We start from the raw sequence: 23,548 nt of genomic DNA, 5'->3' as shown, positions 1-23,548 counted from the left end.
CATCCGTTACTTAATCATTCTAACTATAAGAATTATTGTTGATTTGATATGGGTTTTGCATTTTCATCTAAAATTTTTTGTGGTAAATGTGAAATTCCCCATCAACATCACAATTCACAACGTTCAACCTTCTTTTATTTTCTCTAGCAGAAATAAATTCTATTTTAATTTGTTTTCTTCAACAATATTTCTCTATACATACATGTTTGATATATGGTCCAAATCAGGTTTCAGGCTAAAGCACTAAAGCAGAACAAAAGAATAGCCAAAAATTAATGTCTCTTCATCTTCATGCTTTGAACCCTCCCTCCTCCCCTGTTTCTCTGCAACCTATTCGGTATGTCATACTCAGAGATCCATGCAGTGTGCGATCGAATTTGCAGGTCCAATGTGTTGCTAGCATCCAATTCCAAGCAGAAGAAACTAAGCCATCAGTTGTCTACCAACCTACCATTTGGGACTACGATTTCATCGAGTTGTTACAATACTGGTTATGTGGTTATTATCATTAACCCATTTAGATTTCATAGTTTCTTCACATTGGTTTCCTATGAAGACTTCTAAGGCGGACACCCTCTCTTTAAAAGCTAGCCTTTATGGATAAATTTTACCCAAATCCTAACAAGTGGTATTAGAAGGGACGAAATTTTGCTGCTACAAGGCTGGTAGCCAAGGAAATGGAATCTTAAAGGGTATTTTAGAAAATACTAAAACCTAGGAGGGTATTTATGAATCCAAAGGGGAAGTGAATTATTCCATTTCCTTGGCTGCGAGCCTTGTAGAAGGAACATTCCTGCTACAAGTGTAGCAGGAAATTTTTTTCCTATTAGAGGTGGGGCATGGCAACTCTGGTATGCCCTGCCTAAGTTTTAACACTCACAGAACAGTCCATTATTATGTAGGATGATGCATTCAAAACGCGAGCTAAGGAACTGATAGAAGATATAAGGGTTATGCTCAACAAGGAGGTTGAACCTTAGGCTCAGCTTAAGTTGATCGATGTCTTTCAAAGGCTAGGGTTGGAATACCTCTTCAAGAAAGATATTGATCGAAGCCGGCAAGGGATTTACAACGACAGCAACTCAGATTCATGGATCAAGGATGATTTATATGCAACAGCTCTCCATTTTAGGCTCCTCAGGCAATATGGGTATCTGGTCCCCCAATGTAGTCTTTGGACGAGAAGGGAAAGTTGAAGGAGTCACTCTGTGATGACATTATGGGAATGCTGAGCTGGTATGAAGCTTCATACTTGGGTGCAGAAGGTGAGAGCATCTTGGATGAGGCTAGAGACTTCACTAATAGACATCTTGAAGACATAAAGGACTAAAAAGACTCTGATCTTGAGGATCTAGTGAAACACTCCTTGGAGGATACCCTGCACTGGAGAATGCTTAGGCCAGAAACTAGGTGGTATATTGATGCATACCAGGGAGAAGAGGATATGAATCTTATCATTCTTGAATTGGCTAAGCTGAACTTCAACATGGTGTAAGCAGTTCATCAGAGAAATCTCAGACATGCATCAAGGTAAGACTAAGACATGGTGGGTCTAATATACTAGAGCAATTAAAACTTAAAAGAGAAGGATTTCTGTTTGAGTCACCCTAGTAATCCTGTTCAATATTCCCCAAGGCATTGGTAATTTCACAGAAAGAGAAAACCCTATGACTATCTTTTGGATTTGACCTTTCATTGTCATAGCCTTATGGAAAGCCATAGGTCTAAAGAGTTTGAGCATTGGATCCAAGTTCACCCAAAGCTGAACCTAGTTTAAACAATTATGTGATTTGCTGTTCCAAAGAAATAGTGGATGATGGTAGAGAGTTAAAATACCATGCAATTCATGTAGGTATTACCTGTAGTACTAATAATGGAGAAACTCCATGAAATGTTTCCTCTTCAATTTATGAGGTTTTTGAAATAACAATGAAGCTGTAGAATGGTTGTCATTGTACTTCTCTGTTTACTGTGGCATGTACTAATTGAATAATTTGATGTGATATTTAGATGGTGGAGAAATCTGGGTTTAGTAGAGAGATTGAGCTTTGCAAGGGACCGGCTAGTGGAGAGTTTCTTGTGGAGCATGGGGGTTACCTATGAGCCTCAGTATGAGCGTTGTAGGAACTGGCTAATTAAAGTTTTGAATTTTGTTCTAATAATAGATGACATTTATGATGTCTATGGCTCTCTAGATGAACTTGAGCTCTTCACTGCTGCAGTTGAGTGGTTAGTATTAGTTAACAAATTGAGTAAATTATCATTTTCAAGACTGATTTTCTTCCCCCCTCCCCCCACATCCTTTTGGATTGATATGCTCTGTGGTCATGATATCACAAGTATATATATGATTACAACAATGATTTCCTTTTTATTTTGTTTCAGATGGGATTTGCCGGCAATGAAAGAACTTCCTGACTACATCAAGATGTCTTTCTTAGCTCTCTTCAATACCACGAATGAAATGGCCTATGACATTCTCAAGGAACAGGGTTGGGATATCCTATGGAACTTGTGATCTAATTTACTAAAAACCAATTTCATTTTGTCTCAGTGAGCTGATTTCATTAATGCAATATTTGTGGAAGCCCAAGTGGTATCAAACAAGAACAACCCCATCTACAGAGGAGTACTTGAAGAATGGATGGGTTTCATCTTCTGGGATAGTATTTCTTGTCCATGCCTTTTTTGCAACAGGACAAGAGATTACAGAGGAAGTACGTGAATGCTTGGGGAGCAACCCAGATCTAATATTTGGTCCTTCCATGATCTTTCGGCTATCGAATGATCTAGCCACTTCATCGGTGCCTTGCTCTTCCCTCTATTTCTCTCCATTCTTGAGAAATCTTGATAAAGTAAATCACAAAAGAAAATAAATTTTTGGGTTCAATGCAGGCCGAGCTAGAGAGAGGCGATGTTTCATCATCAATCCATTGTTACATGCATGAGCATAAAGTTTCTCCCACAAAATCATCAGAGACAGAATCATGGAGACATGGAAATTGATGAACAAACCCATCACTAAATCTCCATTCTCCCACAAATTTGTCCAATTCTGTTTAAATCTTGCCCGAACATCACTTTGTGTATACCAATATGGAGATGGACTTGATTCAGAGAGCAACAAAAGCAAGGATCATGAATTGTCCTTGATAGTTAAACTTATTACTATTGGGAGCCCTGTAACTCACTCAAAGCATGTTGATGATGGTTTACTTTCAGTGTCATGAGAGTCAATAAAAATGTGATATGGCTTCAGCTACACAAACCTTATTGGGGATAAATGTAAATGTGTAACAGTATACATAGACAAAGTATTATAAACAGCATCATTGCATCGGTTCCTTACTCTCTTTTTTTTTCGCTTATATCACAGATGATCAAGGACTGGAAGGTTTCAGTTTTTGAGTTGTCAATGTGATTTCTAGCAGTTGGGAGATATAAGCAGCTTCATCCATCTCTTTACATTCTCTGTTTTGATTTCATATGATAACAGTTGTGCTTGAACTCCTAATTCTGTTCAGCCGATTCCAATCCAATTCTGATCTGGATCAGCAAGAATTGGCCAGATTCCGTCTGATTCAAATCGACTGATTCGTTTAATCCAATTCTGATTTTTAAAACGATGAAACACGCACGCACAAGTTCAAGGTATCAGTATCTTATCGATGGATCGATATCGTTGGAGGGTAAAATGATTTAAAATCGATGGTACCAATACTTTTGATGGTAAAATGGTCTAATCGCATCGGATACAATCGAACAATATTGATATGGGTCGAGACCAATACATCCACCAAACCGAGTCTAGATCCTGTATCCATGTGAGATGGCATCCCATATGAGGGAGGGCCAATGAAATAGAATCTCCATCCATCTGACCCCCTCTGACTTTTATGTCAGAAAGGGTGGAGCATGTGGGATTGAGCTCTTCTCCTGGGAGCCTAGTGCTCAGGGGATTTCCACCCATTGGGTTGTGTTGCACACATCCCGATGATCGACTGCCCCCCTAGGCACTCCCTCGGCGTTGGGCTCCCTAGAGAGGAGCTGGATTCGAGCATGTGGGGCTGCTACTCCACATGGTTAGAGAATCCGGAATCAGCTGAAGGCTGAAGCCCAGGCCCATATGTGTTGCACTTTTGGGACTCTTGGGGTTTTTTTGTCTTTTCACTAACAGCATGATCAATTATACCTAGAATCAAGGGTAAATAAGTAATTTGATCTCGATCCCATTAAAATCTTCCTCCAGTCTCGCCATATAAGAAGAGGTCTCTGCTCTCACTCGTTATTTTCCTCTCTGAAAAATCCCAACTTGGGTGGCTTGGTTTGGTTGCGGGGGAAGGAGAGGGTGAGAGGTTTTAGTGGTAAGGAAAGAGAAAGGCATGGCGATGAGAGCATCTGCGGCGGCACCTCGTGGACTGAGAAGACTATTCTCGAGCTTCGCTTTCGCTCCTCCGCCCAGCACCGCTGCTAATACAGCTACTCTTTTGGCCAAGCCCTCCACGAGCCTCTTCGTCTCAGGCAAAGGAATGGCGATGAGAGCAGATGCGGCGGCACCTTATGGAATGAGAAAACTATTCTCGAGCTTCGCTTTCAATCCTCCGCCCAGCACCGCTGCTAATACAGCTCCTCCTGCGGCCGAGCCCTCCACGAACCTCTTCGTCTCAGGCACGCTCCTCTCATTCTTCCCCTAACCGTGCTTCATTATTGATTTTCTTTTACAGTCTTTATTAAATATCGTATCAGGATCATTATCTGATCTCCCTGGTTTTTATTGAAAATTGAATTACTGTGTCAGTTACGTGATCAGTGTTGCTCGTATCCATGTTGGTTTTAGCAATTTTGTCAGTATCTTCTGCTGTTTTGGTTGGAAAGAATTATGTTATCTTTCTTTTTCCCCTTCAACTTCCGGTGCTAATTAATTGCCAATTGCTAAGTCGTGCATTTGTAGAATGGAATGGATGAATAGGATTCGTGACCAAATCCAATAGCTAAGATAAGGGTTAGTTGGGTTAGGCATCTAATATTCACGTGTATGTGATTAAAATAAAAGATTACTTCGTTCGTGATAGTCATCTCTTTAATCAGTAGATAGGAGCATACACTGAATCAGGATCATGGGAACAACATTCTTTTGGAAATTAAAAAGTAAAATATATTCGAAGGGGAAATGAGAGATATTTTGTTCCACCCCAAAGAATTTTTTTATTTTTGTAGCCCAAAGTGTTAGAGTTCCATAACGAATTACATGATTAATCTAATTCTTTCATGAATGATAGAATACAATCCATGAGAATAATAAATAAAAAAAAACTCATCGCATTCCTTTCCCTTTCGTTTTTAGTAGATCCAAGCTTTATGAACAGTGGATCTTCCAAAGATCTATCATCGCTTCTACTGCGCCCTAAGACTTCTCCCGTCTTCCCCAATAATTATTTCCCTCTGTAACTCCGTGAGCAAAGTTACGATTAATTGAATTGGCAGACGACAGGGACCTAGGGCTACTATATATAATAGTAATCCCTAACCCTAGTCTAACCCCACAATAAACTGGGTTAGTTAATCCCACAATTAGTGGACCCGGTTCAATGTTGACCCAATAAATCAATCCACATTAACCGGGCCTAAAACCCAACACAAAGAATTTCCATGATATATCGAATCAAGATTAAAAATTTTGTTTTCTTTAACAATCTTCTCTTTAACGATTCTTGCTTCTTCGAGTGATGACCAAATACCAAGTTGAAAGGTTACTAACCAAGGTGGGGTATCTTCCTCCCAATCGCCAAGTTAGTTGCTTCATCAATGGATTAAAAGACAACATTAAGGCAGACGTTTTGGCTGGGCAACCTTTAACCATATTTGTTGCTATTGGGTTAGCCCGTCTATACGAAGCTCACAACTTCTTGCAACGGCAATGTGCCCCAACAAGGAGACAACCTCCAATGGCCCTACTCTTCTAGTTCGGTGAGTGTCACCTGCTGAAATGCAAGAGAGACACACGAAGGGTCTGTTCTATAGCTGCAATGAGAAGTTTGTTCCTGGACATCGATGTAAAAGAAGTTGTTTTTACTTGAGGCTTTTGATGAAGAAGCAATTACTCCTGTAGAAGCTACATGGGAAGATTTAAAGCCCAGAACAAGGCCATTCCTAGATCAGGGTCTTGAGGACAAGACCAAATCTTGAGGGGGAAGGAAGATGTTACGTGTGTTTAAGTTAGTTATTGCATGCGAGTAGTGGATCAAGTTAGTAGGAGTTGTAACTAATTGGGAGTAGTGAGAAAAGTTATTGTATGTGGGTAAGTTACATGGGAGTAGGGTTAAGGTAGTTATTTTGAAGTGGGATAGTTATTGTAACCGTTTGTGATGCTTTATTTAAATGGATAGTAACGAATAAATTGAGAAATAGGCTTGATTATCTAAATTTTTTCTCTTGAGACTTTGATCCCTAATCAACTACTCTTTGAGTAGAGAGGTCAGGTTTCCCACTTTCCTACAACACCTCAGCCTTGTATTGACTCCCCACTTTCTCTCTATCATTCATCTTATCAAGATAGGTAAGAAAGGAACACCTGCATACATATCAGCTTGGAATCAGTGCAGGTTATGGATCAGAGGGTGGAGAAACTGGAAGGAGATATTCGTATACTTCAAGGACAACAGAAAATTCTCTCGAGATTCGATGAGTTGTTGGAGAGGCTGAGTACTCAACCACCCAACACTGACTCACTGAGTTCATGGTCGGCAAAAATTTGAGAGCGTCCACTCAAAATATAGAGCCAAGCATGGCCAATAAGCAATGTCTTCAACTGATTGAAGCTCGGATGAGTAGTATAAGGGCCAGCCAATAATGGATGTTCAAGCAAATGTAGATGCGCCAACTCTTACATACAAGGTTTGACAACGTTGCAACGTCCTTTGAACAACCCTTAGAAGAGCGTTCTAATCAGAATGACTATGGATGGCTTCTTGAAGATGGAGGCTATGAAGGACTTCTTGATGTTGTATTCAACAATTTCACGGACAAGAACAATTTAGCTCAAGGTTACTATTTCATTTCCCTGTTGGTTCATTATCCAAAGCGACTTAGAGAATCAGATTTTGTTTTCTGGTTTTAATGGTAGAATCGCCATTGCACTACCACCACATCATCAATTTCAGAATGATACTTGGGAAAAGCCCTATCGATCACTCAACCTGTCCTTCCCATATGATCCTGGCCTTAACAGGGGTATAAAGTTGGGGCCCCTTCATCCCAATATTTAGAAGGCGATCTTGGTAGTTTGGGTGCATATCCGGCTTCACCACAACCACTTTTGTTCGCCCCTAAGGACAACGACATTTTCAAATGGGGAGGGAATGTTACGTGTAGATGGGAAGTTGAGTTGTGGGTAGTTATGGTAGGATAAGTTATTAGGAGAAGTTATGATTAGTTATTGTAACGTGTAGGTAATTTGTATGAACATTGGAATTACAGAAGTTATTGGAGTAGGAGTTGTAAGGCTCTATTTATTGGTAGTAAAGAAGGAAGAAGTTGCTTTCGGGAACTCCGAAATTATCTCTCTTGAAATGAGGCACAGCTTCCTCAATTAAGCCAAGAGGCTAGGCTTCCTCTGTAAAGCCAACCCTTTTTCCCCTACAAGTTCGCTCCTTCCATTATCCTAAACCATAGCACTCCCCAGGTACATGCTACCTCTTTCTTAGACGGTAGACAACCATTTGAAATTCTGCTGAGAATTAAGATGGTGGATCATGTACTTTTGGCCGTCTTTTTTTTTTTGGGGGGGGGGTGTGTTGGGGGTGGAGTTGGTGTTGCGTTTTTCCCTTCTCTTTGTGGCCTCACCAGTAGGGTATTTTTTTATTTCAGGTCATAAGATTTAGTTTGAAGTATGTTGGGTTAAAATAGTTCTTTAATTGGGTTCTGTCAAAAGGGAGTTTTTCAAAGATTACCTTTACAGGATAGTTTGTAATATTTCTGGCCATGGGGCTTAGTGGTTTTTAAATGTATTTTCCATAATGGGATCCAATTTTGTATTGGGATTGTTTATTTATGTGTCTAGCTATTTAGAGTCTGAGTAAAAGTTGTAGTTTGCGATTTTGAATTATAGTTTAAAAGAATCAGTCCTGTTTTTATTAGGAGTTAGTAGTGACATATAATTAGAGCTGTGTGTAGTAGAAAGCTTTTTTCTCACCCAAATAAAATTGAAGTTTACAGCTAAGAGCTCTCTCTTCAGGTTCATAACCTCGTTGTGTGTATGAGGACTCCTGCAGTATCCAGGTAGATTTCGAAAAGATATTTGTCCCCTCTTCTGTTTCTCTTCTCAAATATTCCTTCACTATCAGCTTGTTTCCTTTACTTTTCTTTCAACACATCAAAGAACTATCTCCAAAACATGCTCATCTTCTTCAAACCCATAACCTAAGTTCCATACTGCTAATCAATGTTTTCATTCATCTCATCAGATTAGCTGTTTCCCCTCTTGAACTTCTTACAGTTTCAAACTAGGAACCCTTAAATTCTATCTTTTCTGCCTTCAGTGATATGTTTTTTATCCCACAAACTCGGAACCCAGTGCCCAAATTTCCACTTTTCTGCAAGCCTAGTGCTACTATGATTTCTTATATAACCAGAACAGCTGCTTTTCTCTCTCCTAATCCATCTGGGACTTCATTATTTCTGTTTTCTTTGTTTATTCCACTGTGTTGTATGTTCTTGTAGTATGGCCATTAACTTGCTCTTTCAGAATTCGTTGTTCTCATGTGTTAATCTTTAATTGCTTGGGATGACATGAATATGTCATATGATGGCAAGACATGACCTTTTTCCTCCTCTCCCATTTAAAGTAAGCTTGTAATTTATGAAGTGATTTTAACTCACATTTCTAACCTCATCGATGATGTTTCTGCAGGGCTTAGCAAACGTACTACTTCAGAAGGACTTAGAGATGCCTTCTCAAAATTTGGTCAAGTGATTCATGGTAATTTTTTTGGTTCCTAAAGTATTCTTTAGATTGGTCAATTGAATATTGAGCTTCAATCTATCTGTGATTTGCAGCCAGAGTTGTGACGGACCGTGTCTCAGGATATTCCAAGGGGTTTGGTTTTGTTCGCTATGGCACTTTAGAAGAGGCTGCAAAAGGTATAGAAGGCATGGATGGCAAGGTAACATAACATAAAAAACATCTACTTCACTGATGGCGATGAGTGCATAATGTCGTTCTTTAGGTTTTTCATTTTCATACAACTGAAGTTACAGGCTAGACTGAAAAAAGATTTTATCTGTTCTTGGCTGAAGATACTATGTGCCTTTAATCTGATTACAGGATATACCATGGACTTTTGGGGATCTTTAGATTTATTTCCTCTTTTACCATAGTTTTTAACTGTACACCCCTCATTTTGTACTTTAGAAACCCACTTGAAAAATAGTGGTTGGTATGTCTCTTGGAAGCTCTGTTAAGGAGTGAAATGTTAACATTTATTTAAATAGATTCAAGAAGTAGGTCTTTGAGAAAGAAAAGGTCAAGAATGTCTTTTTCAATAGCCTGTCAATTGATACCAGTTTCAAACAATTGTAGAAACATTGGTAATTGAATGTTGTTAAAGAACATTAGTGGTAAAGCTAGCAGCACTTAATAATTAATGCAAACTGTAGTTTTAAGAAAGCTTTGTTGTATGATCACAGCTGAGGCCAACCAAAGTTTGTTTGAGCTCTTAGTAAAATTAAATGGTAAAGCTAGCAGCACTTAAATAATTGAGCAAGTTGTAGTTGTAAGAAAACTTGGACTGTATGATCAACCTGAGGCCAACCAAAATTGGTTTGAGCTAGGGGTGCAAGTTTGGCCCTGTCGGCCCAAACCCGCCCTGGCCTGCCCTGAGCCCAAACAGGGTCTGGGCTGAGATATTTGGCCCTGAGTCAGGGTTGAGGCCTTGGGCTAAGCCTGGCCCGGCCCAGCCCGACCCTGTTTTAAGTTGTACTATAAAATATATATATTGATATAATATATATATTATAAACTTTAAACATCACCCACATTTTGTTATATAATATATTATATATAAAGATAATAAGAGATATAATACATTTTATTATAGTGTTATTTTACGTAAAATTGATAATTTTCTCCCCGGCCCATTCTAGCCCATGCATTTCCTTCCCCCTCCCCATGATTAGGGCCAATCAGGGTCAGCCCGGCCCGACCCTAAGGGCGGATTTTTCAGGCTCTGAGTCAGGGTTGGGTCGGGTTGGATCTGGGCCCAGCAAAGGGGACTCAGGGTTGGGCTAGGGTTCTATAAAGCCCGGCCCAACCCGACCCTGTTGCAGCCCTAATTTGAGCTCTTAGTAACATTAAAGATGTTAATTAGTTGAAAACTTATAAAATACTGAAGAGTGGTTTATTGGAGTAAGATCTGGATACTCCTTATTTAACCCAATTAGTCTGCCACTAAGTTTATATTTGAACATGTACACATCAAAAGAGGCTGTCAGATGAGAGCGGATATTGCTAACCCTAACCCAAACCATCTTATGAAAGCCAGGCCATAATAAGTTGATCTAAATGTGATGCATTTTTATGATTTGCATATTGCTTAGTTTTACAATATGTGCGGATTTACTAACAATTATCAAATTATCATCTTTTTGGTATTTGTGTTGGCTAGTTTCTTGATGGATGGGTTATTTTTGCGGAGTATGCAAGACCTAGAGAACCACCCTCGTCGCCACCTTTGGAGAATGCTGGAGTTCCTCCATTTGGCCGTCCTTGACGCAGTTGAAAGTGAGCAAGCTTTTCATCCCCATGTTTTGCATTATGAGAGTTCAAATGTCTCCTATCACCTGGCATAGTATCTTCTGCTGGACGGCATTGAACGAGTTGAACTGATTGAGGACTAGGATTGCATTCCATCAAACTGTATTGTCAATTGTGTTGGGACTCTGTGTTTGCTATTTATTATGATTGTGGGGTTAGCATTTTTTACAACATACTATTACACCGTGAAACTAAGCTAGAAAAACGGGAGAGCATACGAATTCTAATAGAAAAACAATTGGTCTTTTATTTCTGGGTTACTTCTTTATCTTCTTGTAATACTCAATTGGTTTTTCTTAGGATCTTGTTTGTTTTTACTTAATTTTTTTTTAAGGAAAACTTTTAAATAAAATGTCAAATTATGTTGATTGTATTTATAGTTTTTTTATTTGTGTCTTTTACTTGGAAGCAATTGAAATCTGAGAAGAATAAATTTTCTGGTTGTTATAATGGCACCTTTTATCGTGTTTGGTTATGCCATTCAAAGTTCAAACTAAAAAAGGAGCCAAGATTCAAATTAAATGGAGGTTTCTAAGTTTTCCTTGAAAACAAGAGCTCCATTGACTGATTAGGCCATCGCAAGTACAAACTACAAAGGAAAGAGTGCAATATTGCAATGTAAAGTTGGCCATATGACTGAACTGCTGCTTGAAATTCAAAATGTGACCGGTCTATAGAGGCTTGTATACATGCAATAGTTTGGATTAGCAACATCAACCGTAGTCATTCAAAACTCAATAGAATGTCAGAGAAACCAGTCCGAATAAACATCTCTGGGGATGCCTCTTTATAGTCGTTGTAAGCTGAAAAGAACACCAAAGAAACTAATCCGATTAAGGTTTATTTGGGCCAGACCTGGCATATCGGTTCAATCTGGATTGGAAAATGGAAGAGAAACGTGCTGAATTCAAAACCCAAAGAAACTAACCCAATACTGTTCGACTTCAAAACCCGGTTTGGTTTTGGATAACTGAATTCATGTCCACAAACGTGATCCATCATTCATCACTGATTAGTTCCAAGATTCACTGTTGTATGGCTCCTCCTTCATTCAAAACGAAAGTAGAGAACCCTTTTAAATTTATGTTTTTTTTCGTTTAATCCTTCGATGCTCGAACTTTCGCCAAAGTAGAAGAGAACCCTTTTAGTTCATGGTATCGGTCGTCGTTGATACTAATATACCATCGCCCATACCGATCCATATTGACCATATGAATACCGAATCCAGATCAAAACGACATTTTTCATCAAGACATACCACATCCATACCATATCAGATACTGATACCGGTTCCTAACACCCTGGTCTTATTTGCTTAATTTGAGTATAGAGCACGTTTATGTACTTGAATGTTACTATGGCATACTGGTATATCATAGATGTTCTAGATTTATGCTTAAAAGGTTAAAACCATGGTCTTGTGTGTAAAGGTTCCTACTCGTTTCTATGTTTAGTTCATGTTACCAAACATGGTCATATACTCGTATAGAATAATACGGTTCAACCCTTTTATCATTTCGTCTTTTTTCTTTTATTTTGCGGCATGAAGATATGGATGGTGACTTCATCTATTTTCGATTAAAAAGCAAACATTGGTCAAACCTGTAACTATTCATACATTCGTTCTCCCATTTTCTTTTGTCTACAAATAAAGCTCAGGGGAAATTCCCCTTCCTTCTTCGACAGATTCTTAAGTGTTTAAAAACATTAAATTACACTACAGAATAGGATTTTATTAAGCTATGAAGCCAAAGAGTTTAGCTTCCTCTCAAGTTGTTTGGCCCGCCGAAGTGCATCCAAGGCCTCAGCTTGGTTACCAGCCCTTTTCAAATTAAGTGCCTTCACCTTCTCTGCCTTGATTTTCTCCTCCAGTTGACTTCTCTCTTGGTTGGAGGAGCTTTCCCTCGTACTAGAATTCAGTTTAGTAGCTTCTGATTTTGCTGGGACCTGAGAAACAACGTGAGCATCATGCAACCCAACTGCTTTGAGGGCAGATAAAAGTTGAGGATCAAGAAAATCCTCTACACCCATATCATCCACTGATTCTGGCTCCTTGATAGATTTACTGTTGTTCAATGAATCTTGACCAGATAATTCTTCCAACTGCAGCTCTAGAACCTTAGCTAATTCAGATTCAGCTTCTGCTTCTTGTATCCGACCTTCCCTTCTTAGCTTCAGAGCTTGACGTTTATGAGCAAGGGATTCCTGCTGCAACTTGAAACGATCACGACCTGATATTGCTTTTGGACCTTGATTTGATGTCTTGCGCTGTTCTTGCCTAACAGAAGCATCATTTGTAGTAGAAACTGAAGGACCAGAAGGGCCTGCAGCGGCCTGGGTATGGTCTTCTTTTAGAATCTTCTCTAGGTGCTTGGCCTGCTGCAGTTCAGCTCGAGCTTCTGCTAACTTCCCCTCTCTCTTCAAAGAAACTGCCTTTTTTTTGCGAGCCACTATCTCTTGTTGCAGATGACTGTTATTGTTATAAAGATTGGGCTCAAGAACAGAATTCACTTCATGGGCTGGTCTTAAGGGAACTGATTTCTCTCTCATCTCTGAACCAACTGCATCCCTGCTTCCAACTTCCTTGTCAGTACTCTTAATGGTTCTTTTACTTTCCAATTCTTCAGCAGGTAATTGAGAGATTTCCCACTTATCCCCAGTGAGCAAATCAACTGGGTTTAGAGATTTGCCTGATTGAGGAAAAAGGTACAAGTGTTCTGCCACTTCTTCATTAGCCAGATGAAAAAGTTCCACAGTGGGAGACTCATCTAATATTGGCCTAGAAGTTTCCTGTGCTTTTTTATTTTGGTTTTGCGATTGCACAGCCAAAGAAACTAGACCATCCTGTTCCTTATCCTTTTTAGGGCTGACCGGGACTTCCTTTGCAGCTTCCATCTCTTCAATTTGGGTCTCTAATACCTTTGCCATCCTCAGGACTTCTTCGGCCTCCTCACCCTCTCCTTGGCGTCTAAGGGTAAGGGCCTTTCTTTTCAACCCTAAGAGCTCCCTTTGGATTTCTGCTTTACTTCTCCTTGGTGCCACTACAGAGATCTCAGAAGAGACTTGGATTACTGGAGAGCCAGTGCCATGTCCAGAATGATCAACAATTTGCTTTGAAGCTTCCGCTGGCATCCTTACAGGTTCAGAATCATCATTCCATCCCAAATTCTTCAACACTGAAGGAAATGCTGGATCATGCATATCTCCTGTCATACTATCTTCATCCTCAACAAGATTCCTCAGGGGGAGTTTAGTGGTTCTATTTTCTGGCACAGAGTAATTGTTTCTATGTCTCTCTTCAGAAATCAAAGATCCAGCACCAGCAGGTTCCTTATTAAGGTCACCAGGCAACTGACTCTTTGGAACTTCCATCTCTGCCATTTGGTCCTCCAATACCTTTGCCATTCTTAACACTTCCTCAGCCTCGTCCGCCTCTCCTTGGCGTCTAAGAGCAAGGGCTTTTCTTTTTAAGCCTAGGAGTTCCTTTTGCATTTCAGATTTACTTTTTCTTGGGCCCACAGTTGGGATTCTAAAAGGGGCTTCAGTTTCAGATGGACCAGTGATGTGCTCAGAATGACCAACAATCTGTTTGACAGGTCTCGATGGCAACCTCACAGGTTCAATCTCGTCATCCTTCCATCCCAAATTATTTAGCAGCGAAAGTAATGCTGGATCATGCATATCTTGATCTGTCACATCCTCTTCATCTCCTTCTTCTCCAAGAACCAAAGTTGAAGATATGTCTTGGTGTTTGTATGCTGGTTCAGAGTCCCTGCCACCAACATTCGTCTCAGTGGACCTCACTTTCGATGCACTCTCCATCTCTTCAAGTTGGCGTTCAAGGACCTTTCCTTTCTTCAACTCCTCTTCGGCCTCATCTAGTCGTCCTTCCCTTCTCAAAGTGAGGGCTTTCTTTTTCAGACCCAGAAGTTCTTTCTGAATCACTAATTTACTCTTTTGCGGGAATTTAGGATTTATATCGTGTGAAACCTTAGTTCCTGCATCCACCTCCGTTGTCTTCAATGGATTTTCAGCAGTTTTCGAGGTCAAACCCTTTACCATTTCATCTTGAAACTGGGACTTATCAAGTTCCCTTTCAAGATTTTTAGCTTTCTTTAGCTGTGCCATTGCTTCAGCAACATTACCTGCCCGTTTTAGGTTAAGCGCTTCTCTTTTCAGAGAAAGCACTTCACTTAGTAAAAGTTCCCTGTCCCTCGGAGTAGTCTGTGGCACTGTATGAGATTCAGAATCTTCTGCCCAACCTAATGATTTCAAGGCTGCAACCATCTCTGGATCATCCATATCCTCATCTGTCACTTCAAAGTTACCATCAAGACCAACATTATCAGGAATGTCAACAACGTCATTAAAGCCATAACCAAGACCCTGCCCAATGCTAATTGAGAAATCATCTGGTTTTTCATCATCCATGCTATGGATCAGAGAAGATAACTCCTCATCAGAATCATCAGCCTCAGCCAATAACTCCTGTTCCTCGAGTTGCTTTTCTAAGACTTTAGCTCTTTTTAGTTCTTCCTTGGCTTCTGCAAGCTTTCCTTCTCGCTTGAACATAAGGGCCGCCTTCTTATGAGAAAGGACTTGGGACTTGTCAATGCTACCAGCTGCCTTACCTGAATTAGGTTTTCGAGGCATTTCTCGAAGAAGAGCAGACAGTTCACCCTCCACACTCATCTTTGGTGGATTTTTTTCTGCATCATGAAGATCTGTATCAGACCATCCCAGTTCTCTGAGTTCAGCAGTAAGGTCAACCTTTCCTTCTTTAACTAATTGAGGAGAAACTTTACTCTTTCTGCCAGATTCTTTAGAATTAGAGTCATCTTTCACCTTCTGGAAATCAGCCAGACTACTAGAAGAAACGGCCTTCTTGCGTTTCTTTCTTAATGTAACTTCTAAAGCTTCAGCTTGCCTCTCAAGATCCTTGCCACATTTAAAGGCTCTTAAAGCTTCATCAGGTTTTCCTTCTCCCTTGAGAACTCTGTATTTCTTTTTCTCTTCAAGTGCTTGTTGACGCAACTCCTCTGGGCTGGTAGATCCTGTCTCACTCAGAGCATTACCATGTGTATCAACAGAGTGACTCCTAGATAAACCTCCTTCCCCATCCTGAGTGAAAGCTTCATCATTTAGACTTGAACAAGATGCACTTCCCATAGAGGTCGATTTAATTATGGATTCTTGTCCCGATAGCAATGAGTTCTTTCCATCACTGTCAAGAATCTGATTTAGAAATTCATCTTCATATTTTGGTGTCAGTGTTGGGCCACCTGAAGAAATGAGAGGAGAAGAGAACATTAGAAGTTGAACCAATTTAATATGAAGATTTAGCATATCACTTTTGGTGTTTATCTATATACCAGAGAAATAAAGAGGGGACTTTTCCACATCAGAACATAAGGAACTTTTTACTATCAAACAAAAGGAGGTTTTCAAAAAAATTCCCAAGAAATGAGTCAAAAGGTGATTAAATGGTAGAGAAGGAAAAGAAAAGGAGCCGAAGAGTAAAAAGTAATCACATGGAAGTTCCGTCACAGAAGAACAGAACCTTAAGGCTATGTTTGGTTAGAAGTGTAGTCAAGGCCCGGTTGGTTCGAAATGAAAAGTGATACGGAAAAAGAAAAAAGAGAAGCAATTCAATGAACTGTTAGGAAGTAAAGGGTAAAATTTTGTTGCCTTATGTTCACTTTTGGCTGTTTTAACTTACTTCATTTCTGACAAGCTGACCTTAAGTGTAAAATTTTAATCGATCAAATAAATTGAGATCAAGTTATGAAAGCGAGAGTAAAAATAGCCTAAAGTGAAGTCAAATTAACAAGTTTTACATCAAAACAAATTTGCATAAGGTTGCAGTACATATTTTTATGGGCTCCACTTGTTTCTTGTTGGAGTCCAGATCATACGAGAACCATTTTTTTAAACCCTTAGGTGCAAAGATAAAGTAAATAGACTCAAAACAGAATTCTATCTAGCTATTACGTATCCTAACAAACTCAAACACAGTCTTCTGAGGCCCAATGGACCCAATTGGACAATCTTAACTGCATTAATTATTATTGACAGTATACTTACCAGGCCTAGGGTTAACCTAAGTATCAAAGACCCTATTTTAGCTGCTTGTTAGGTTTGTTCTTACTTTCCTATTGCTGGTTTTACATGCTGTAACCTACTGCTGTCAGTATAGAGTGATCCTATGAGATATAGGTTCCTAGTTGTCTATTTGTGAACCAGTCCTACATTAGAATCTGTCATTTTAAGCCCAGGAGAGCTGATGTAGCTAGGGAGAGGATAATGTAAGGCTAGATAAGAACTATCCAACCCCAGTCAGGATCACAGGCACAACTCAAGTACAGGTACTGGTTCAGACTTGTAAAAATAAGGGGTTGTTGTGCCCCAAATATCTCTCAGTTTCAATGGTTAGTTGCAGAGTTACAGCAGCAGCAGTGGCTGAGAGAAATCTTCCAGATCTGGAGTCTGCAGGTGTGGAGTTCCTGCTTCTGTGAACCAGCACTTGGAGGACTTCAGAGATCAATGATCAATCAATAGCCTCAGAACAGGCCTCAGTTGGCCTTATTGAATCCAGAAAGTAACAGAAAAGGGGAAGAAGGGCAATGGAGGAGAGAAGATAGAAGGGTCTCTCACCCATGGCCTCTCACCATAGCTCTCTCTCAGAGCAATTGACTCTCAGCAAAATCTCACAGCCAAGCATAAAGCTTAATTTCTTTTCTTCAAATTCATTAGAAGCTGAATACAGCCCTTCTTTATTTACAATAACAAAAATCAGCTACAATCAAAAGCCTCCCTTGCATGGGAAAACTGGAAACTTCTAAAAAATAAAAGACAATCTGATGGGATGGATTAAAAGAACAGGGAGAAGAAAAAGAAAGGAGATGTAGTAGCAGAATTTGGGATTTAAAGAAGGAAAAAGAATTAAAGAGAGAGAAACCCAATAAAAGAAGGGGGGCGAAGAAGAAGATTCAGAATCCTTTTTTTTTTTCTATTCCATCATTCATCTCTCCTCAAAGAGGCTGTAGTAGCCCTTCTAAAGAAAATAAATGTCTACATACTTGCTGTGGGGTGGTTATAACTGCCCACCACACTGCCACTGAAAATGAAAACTGAAATACATGTAAAAAAGAAAAAAAGAAACTGGTCCTGTAAAATAAACTGAAATAAAACTAACTACACTGCAATAACTAAATAAAAATTAAATGCAGGGCTGGTAGGGCTTGGGCTTGGGCCTGAGATGGTATCTCTTGGGAGTATCTAATTGGGCCTCAGCTAGGGCTAGTAGGAGCAGCCACCAAATGTCCTGCATCACAATCCTATTTTCTAAATCTGGAAAACTGAAATTAGAAACTAAATCTAGCTAACTAGCTATTACATTGAAATAGAAAGTAACTAAAATAGGAGGTAAATCAGCTTATATACTCCTTCGCATGCCAGATGTCCATATGGGGGCCCATCTTACAGTTCACGTGAACAGTAACTCATGAACAATAAATTTTACTGAATTCAATTTTGGTCCTTTTCTTCTTCATGCGTCAATCTATCAGAGGAAGAGAAGAAAGGTCCAGCAAGCCCATCAAGCTCAGCCCACTCAACCAGCCAGCCAGCCAAAAGCCAGGCCTTTGGTCCACTATCGTGGGCCAGATGAGGCAAACTACTCCATCTTCTTAGTCCTTGCGTGGGGGACTTTAATAACATCTATTTTTCTTTAGATTCTCCTCTATATAGTAATAGTTTCTAATTTAGTGACTGTTTCTATTTTGTTAAGTACCTCCAAATGAGATTCTATTTTGTATTCAGTTCCTAATTTGAGGATTACTATATTGTAAAGATTACTCCTGACTTGTTGGGCTGTGCCTCTTTCTTCTTATTTTCATTTTTCTTTTTCTTTTTCTTTTATTTTCCATCTGTCATTTTCCATTTTACATTTCTCATCCCTTTTCCCATCCCTCCTCTTCATCCGCCTTTTTCATTTAGACCTCAGTTTTCCTTACTCTGTTTTGTTTGGATCCATGTAGCCAACCCCATTAAATTGGGATAAGGCTGAGTTTGTTGTTGTTGTTATATTCTAAAGAGAACTCCTTCCCCATACAAGGAGGGATCCAGTCTGCTGTTTTGCTTGAATTATTAATAAAAGAGGCGCCTGTAGCCCAACTTGAAATTTTTTTATGTTTCTGAATGATGCCAGAGGTTTAATTTACTCTCCCTGACGGCATAGCCAGACAAATCTCAAACCCCCAGCCACCTTTAGATTACTGCTTGGGCTCAAAAAACAACCATTAAATAATTAGATTTAATATGAAACAACAATTCTTTTTTTCTTTTCGGAAAAAAGCAGTCAAAGAAATATATTCATCATTGGTGATGGATGTCCACAAGTCACTAGTTAGAGATAACTTCCTATTAAAGGATTTAAGCAAATCCTTGATTCCTTTACTCTCCATACTGTAAAACTTCAAAATCTAATTCATTTATATGTTTCGGCTAATATGGGAGTAATCTGGAAAAAGGTAAGAAGAGATCAAGTCCCTAAACTCCTCATACTCAATGAAGAATAAAGGCAACTCATGCCTGACAATAAGCCTGGTGATTTTTATCTCCTTCAAATGCTTCCCCCCCCCCCCCCCCCAAATCTATTATATGAACAACTACATTAAAATGTGTGTTGGAACTTGGAAGTACCTAGGATGTAATAGAAACAAAATTATAAAATTTACAGGTGAAAATTAAAATATTAAAACACATTTCAACAGAGATTTTAGGCTTCAATATGCATGACTTATACTAACTCAGGAATCAAGTTATTTAAACAGACCTCTTCCAGTTCTATTCTTATGGCCATGTCGCATCTCAAATCGTGCAGCATCCTCAAGATTTTTACAAGGATCGCATATCCGAACTGCCGAGTCACCTTGGCCACGTAAAAACATTCTCTGCTGGGTACAGCTGTTACAGAACAGGCCCCCACATCTGCGGCAATGATGCTGAAAATCCAGAATATTAACATCCAGAAATAAAAAGTAAAATTTAAAAAGGCCAACCTAAATTTTCTCTTAAAATACCGGCTGAAAGCCTAAACCAGTGAGAGAATCCTTACCACATTTGATAGTAAAGCATCTACAACCATGTTGGACCTAACTGATCCAAATAAAATACTGTTGGGAACAGTGTATCTAACACTTCTAGAAGACTAGGACATTGACTCCTCTCAACATCTATGCATTTTTGTGATCCCCAAATCAACTACAGGAGTTTCAGTTTTTCTTTAACTTGATTCCTTCATAATTAAAGTATTACCAGTTTTTGAGCCAGAATAACCAAGTACATAAGGAATAGAAATAAGGTAGTGTTGATGCAAGTTAGGGTAAACACATGCATAATAGATGGCTATATATCCAAGTTAAAGCTACAACATTATTGTACCAAATTTACCAAGTACTTCAGGTTTTCAATACACCCATGTAACGTCTCACTGTGCATCTAACTGTTTGCATATTAGAAGTAGAACACAGAAAAAATTAAGAGAATATTGTCATATTACCACATAAATTTACCACGAAACTTCTACTTTAGAGAGTAGTAGAATCTACCACTTCACTGTAAACTCTCGACCAAAAAGTTTCATCATACAGTACCTTAAACCACAACAATACCTGAGCTATAAGGAGTTGTCACTTATCCTTGAAAATGGTCCTAATTGAATCAATTCCTGTAGGATTGTCTTTTAAAACTATGTGCTGAAAATTATTGCTAAGATAGGGTCTGTTAATGGAGGAGAAGCATTGTAGTCCCGATCTACAAAAATAAAGGTGATATCCAAAGCTGCAATAACTATAGAAACATTAAGCTTATGAGTCACACTATGAAACTTTGGGAGAAGGTTATTGAAGCCCGTATGAGAAGAGAGACTCATATCTCGGTGAACCAATTTGGCTTTTGTGGCAATTAGATCCACGACAGAAGCTATCTACTTATTGAGGGGCTCACAAAAAGATATAGAGATAGTAGGAAGGATCTCCATATGGTCTTTATTGACCTAGGAAAAGCCTATGACCGAGTCCCTAGAGATTTAATCAGACATGTTCAGGTGAGGAGAGGAGTATCAAGTAAATATGTGGATGTAATTAAAGATATGTATGAGGGCGTGGTGACTAGTGTGAGATCTATGGTAGGTCAGGGTAAAGAATTCCCAATTACGATTAGGTTACACCAGGGATCAACCTTAGGCCCTTATCTATTTGCGCTTATCATGGATGATCTAACCAAGAACATTCAAGACAAGGTCTCATGGTGTATGCTCTTCGCTGATGATATCGTTTTGGTGGATGAGACAAAAGAAGAGATTAACTCTAAGTTGGAGCTTTGGAGGTCAACCTTGGAAACAAGAGGCTTTAAGATTAGTAGAACAAAGACGGAGTATATGATGTGTAATTTTAATCACACTATGATGGATACGGATATAGTGCAAATTGAGGAAAGAGAAATACTGCAAAGTGACTATTTTAGATATCTGGGGTCAACCATAAGTAAAGAAGGTGACATAGAGGATGATGTTTCACAGTGAATTAAAGTGAGATGGATGAAGTGGAGAGGTGAGTCCAGAGTGTTGTGTGACCAACGTATTCCTTTAAACCATAAAGGAAAGTTTTATAGGACTGTTGTACGACCGGCTATGATGTATGGGGTAGAGTGTTGGGCACTTAAGAAGTGTCATAATGATAAGTTATGCAAAGATGAGGATGTTAAGATAGATGTGTGGAAAAACAGGGAAGGATAAAGTACGTAATGAACATATTAGAGCGGATTTGGGAATCACCCCCGATCAATGACAAGCTCCGAGAGAGTCGCTTAAGGTGGTATGGTCATATTCAATGGAGGCTTAGGGAAGCCCCAGTAAAGAGGAGTGATATGATTCCGATTGAAGGAGCTAAAAGACCTAGGGGTAGGCCTAAAATGACCATAGGAGAAGTGGTGAGAAAGGACATGCATAGTCTAGGTCTTATACCAAGTATGACCTTGGGTAGAGCCTATTGGAGGGCAAGGATCCATGTAACAGACCCCATTTAGCTGAGGTACTCCTGTCGTGCTGGGTTGTGCCTCTTTCCTCCTACTATCTTTCATCTTTCATTTTTCTATTTATTTCCATCTTTTATTGGCGTTTTCTATTTTTCATTTCTCTTCTCTTTCCCCATCTCTCTTTTCCCTTTGGGTTAGAACTCAGTTTTCACTTAATTTGTTTTGTTTGGATCCATGTAGCCGACCCCATTAAGTTTTGGGATAGGGCTGAGTTTGTTGTTGTTGTTGTTGTAGTATAGGATCTGTGAAAAGTTTTTTCAACTCAACAAAGCCTTATCCCAACTAGTTGGGGTAAAAAGCACTATAATGTCAGCAACAAATCTACTCAAATTCAAAAGTTAAAAAGAAAAATATGGCAGAGTCATTCTATATCAAATCTACTTCCCAAAATCATGAAACTGTTAATTTATTCCACTCACAGAACAGCTCAATGAATTCCTCTCCACTTTTCAATTAAGCCATACCATGGACCACCACACAACAAAGGAGCAACTCAATGACAGGTGAATTCCTCAATATGCAATCTAAGGGATGATTAATTTTGGGAATATGTCTAATGTTTTATATATAAACCATTTGGGATGCTATGAGTATCATAGAAGTCACTGGAAATGGTTCACAACAGGTCTAACATGAAGAAAATCTTTATCCACGGATCACAAGTCTACACTGCATAGAAATATTTCTTAAAAACATGAAAATTGTCTACTTAGTAAAGAAAAGCTTGTGGAAAACTTAATAAATTTAACTGTACAATTTCTTAGATGTTAGAGATTTATATATTGATGTTGAAACCTCGACTGATTTCAACCTCAGGCAAAATTAAACCTTTCACCAAGTACAAATACAAAGAAAATGCAAAAGATGCTCATTGAAATCGATTCACAGAGAAGAAAAAAACAAACGAAATTAGGAAGGCTACCAATAGAAGATATAAAAACCAAGTTTTAAATGCTATGGTCTATAGAAACTATACTTGTTATCAAAACGATGGAGAGAAATTCGATTTCCTAATCAGAATCAGTCCACTAAACAAAACGAAGGAAAAGAAACAACTTTATTTGCAAGATGGGTTTCATAGGAAATATGAGTAATCAGAAAACAATTCCTAGTTGGTTCCCTGAATCGTGAGATCAAACAAGTAAAAAAGGACAAACCTTCCGATTAATGAAAGTAAACTGAGAAGAACATCCTTGACAATGAGATGCATCGACCACCCAATTACTTCCTCGCAAAGAAGGCTTCGCCGGCAATCCGATCTTCTCCAACATCTTCGTCGGCAGAGAAAAATGGTATGCCGGGAAAACGAGGGTGATGAAGAAAAATAAATACCCAAAGCCCAAAGATTGAGAAAACGAAAATCACTTCGCGAACGACCTTTCTTCTCCGTGAAATCGTACCTTGTCGTCTATTTTGTGGCTTCTTCGTCTGTTACTCATTTGTGATTGACAAAAGTTTTCGTGCACGGCCGTATGTGGTGCACGAACGTGCCTTCAACCATTGGATGGGAATGAGAAAACAATCCCCTGATTTGCGATTTTTGTCAACATAAAAAGTTGTGAGTATTATACGGATTAAGTTTTCCTTCACCTAAAGAGAGAATCTCTTCGCCAATGGGTCGGTCGAAAATCGATGTCATAT

The 23,548-nt window shown here is 39.1% G+C and overlaps 2 protein-coding genes and 1 pseudogene across 4 annotated transcripts; 2 read left to right on the top strand and 1 right to left on the bottom strand.

Moving 5' to 3' along the window:
* The first annotated feature begins 296 nt into the window (after positions 1 to 296).
* LOC122640761 lies at positions 297 to 7,469 on the top strand (annotated as a pseudogene).
* On the top strand, positions 4,305 to 10,981 carry LOC122640760 (organelle RRM domain-containing protein 2, mitochondrial-like). Its single transcript, XM_043834008.1, has 4 exons — positions 4,305 to 4,668; positions 8,909 to 8,977; positions 9,055 to 9,161; positions 10,662 to 10,981. The coding sequence occupies exons 1-4, from the start codon at positions 4,383 to 4,385 to the stop codon at positions 10,764 to 10,766; spliced, it is 567 nt and encodes a 188-aa protein (XP_043689943.1). The 5' UTR covers positions 4,305 to 4,382; the 3' UTR covers positions 10,767 to 10,981.
* Positions 10,982 to 12,481: 1,500 nt separating this feature from the next.
* Positions 12,482 to 23,252, bottom strand: LOC122640757. Of its 3 annotated transcripts, none has more exons than XM_043834005.1 (4): positions 23,065 to 23,252; positions 19,647 to 19,815; positions 13,546 to 16,092; positions 12,482 to 13,509 (listed from the first exon to the last, which is right to left on the bottom strand). In XM_043834005.1, exons 1-4 carry the CDS (start codon positions 23,176 to 23,178, stop codon positions 12,551 to 12,553), a joined length of 3,789 nt encoding a protein of 1,262 aa, XP_043689940.1. In that variant the 5' UTR covers positions 23,179 to 23,252; the 3' UTR covers positions 12,482 to 12,550. The 3 variants fall into 3 exon arrangements, with proteins under 3 accessions (XP_043689940.1, XP_043689939.1, XP_043689938.1); XM_043834004.1 differs by having other exon boundaries at positions 12,482 to 14,870; positions 14,901 to 16,092; XM_043834003.1 differs by having other exon boundaries at positions 12,482 to 16,092.
* Between the last annotated feature and the right edge of the window lie 296 nt (positions 23,253 to 23,548).

This window comes from Telopea speciosissima, chromosome 9 (assembly GCF_018873765.1).
Source record: "Telopea speciosissima isolate NSW1024214 ecotype Mountain lineage chromosome 9, Tspe_v1, whole genome shotgun sequence".
NCBI classification, from domain to species: Eukaryota; Viridiplantae; Streptophyta; class Magnoliopsida; order Proteales; family Proteaceae; genus Telopea; species Telopea speciosissima.
Note: the sequence above shows the minus strand (reverse complement) of the source record. Positions and strands in the feature narration are given on the sequence as shown.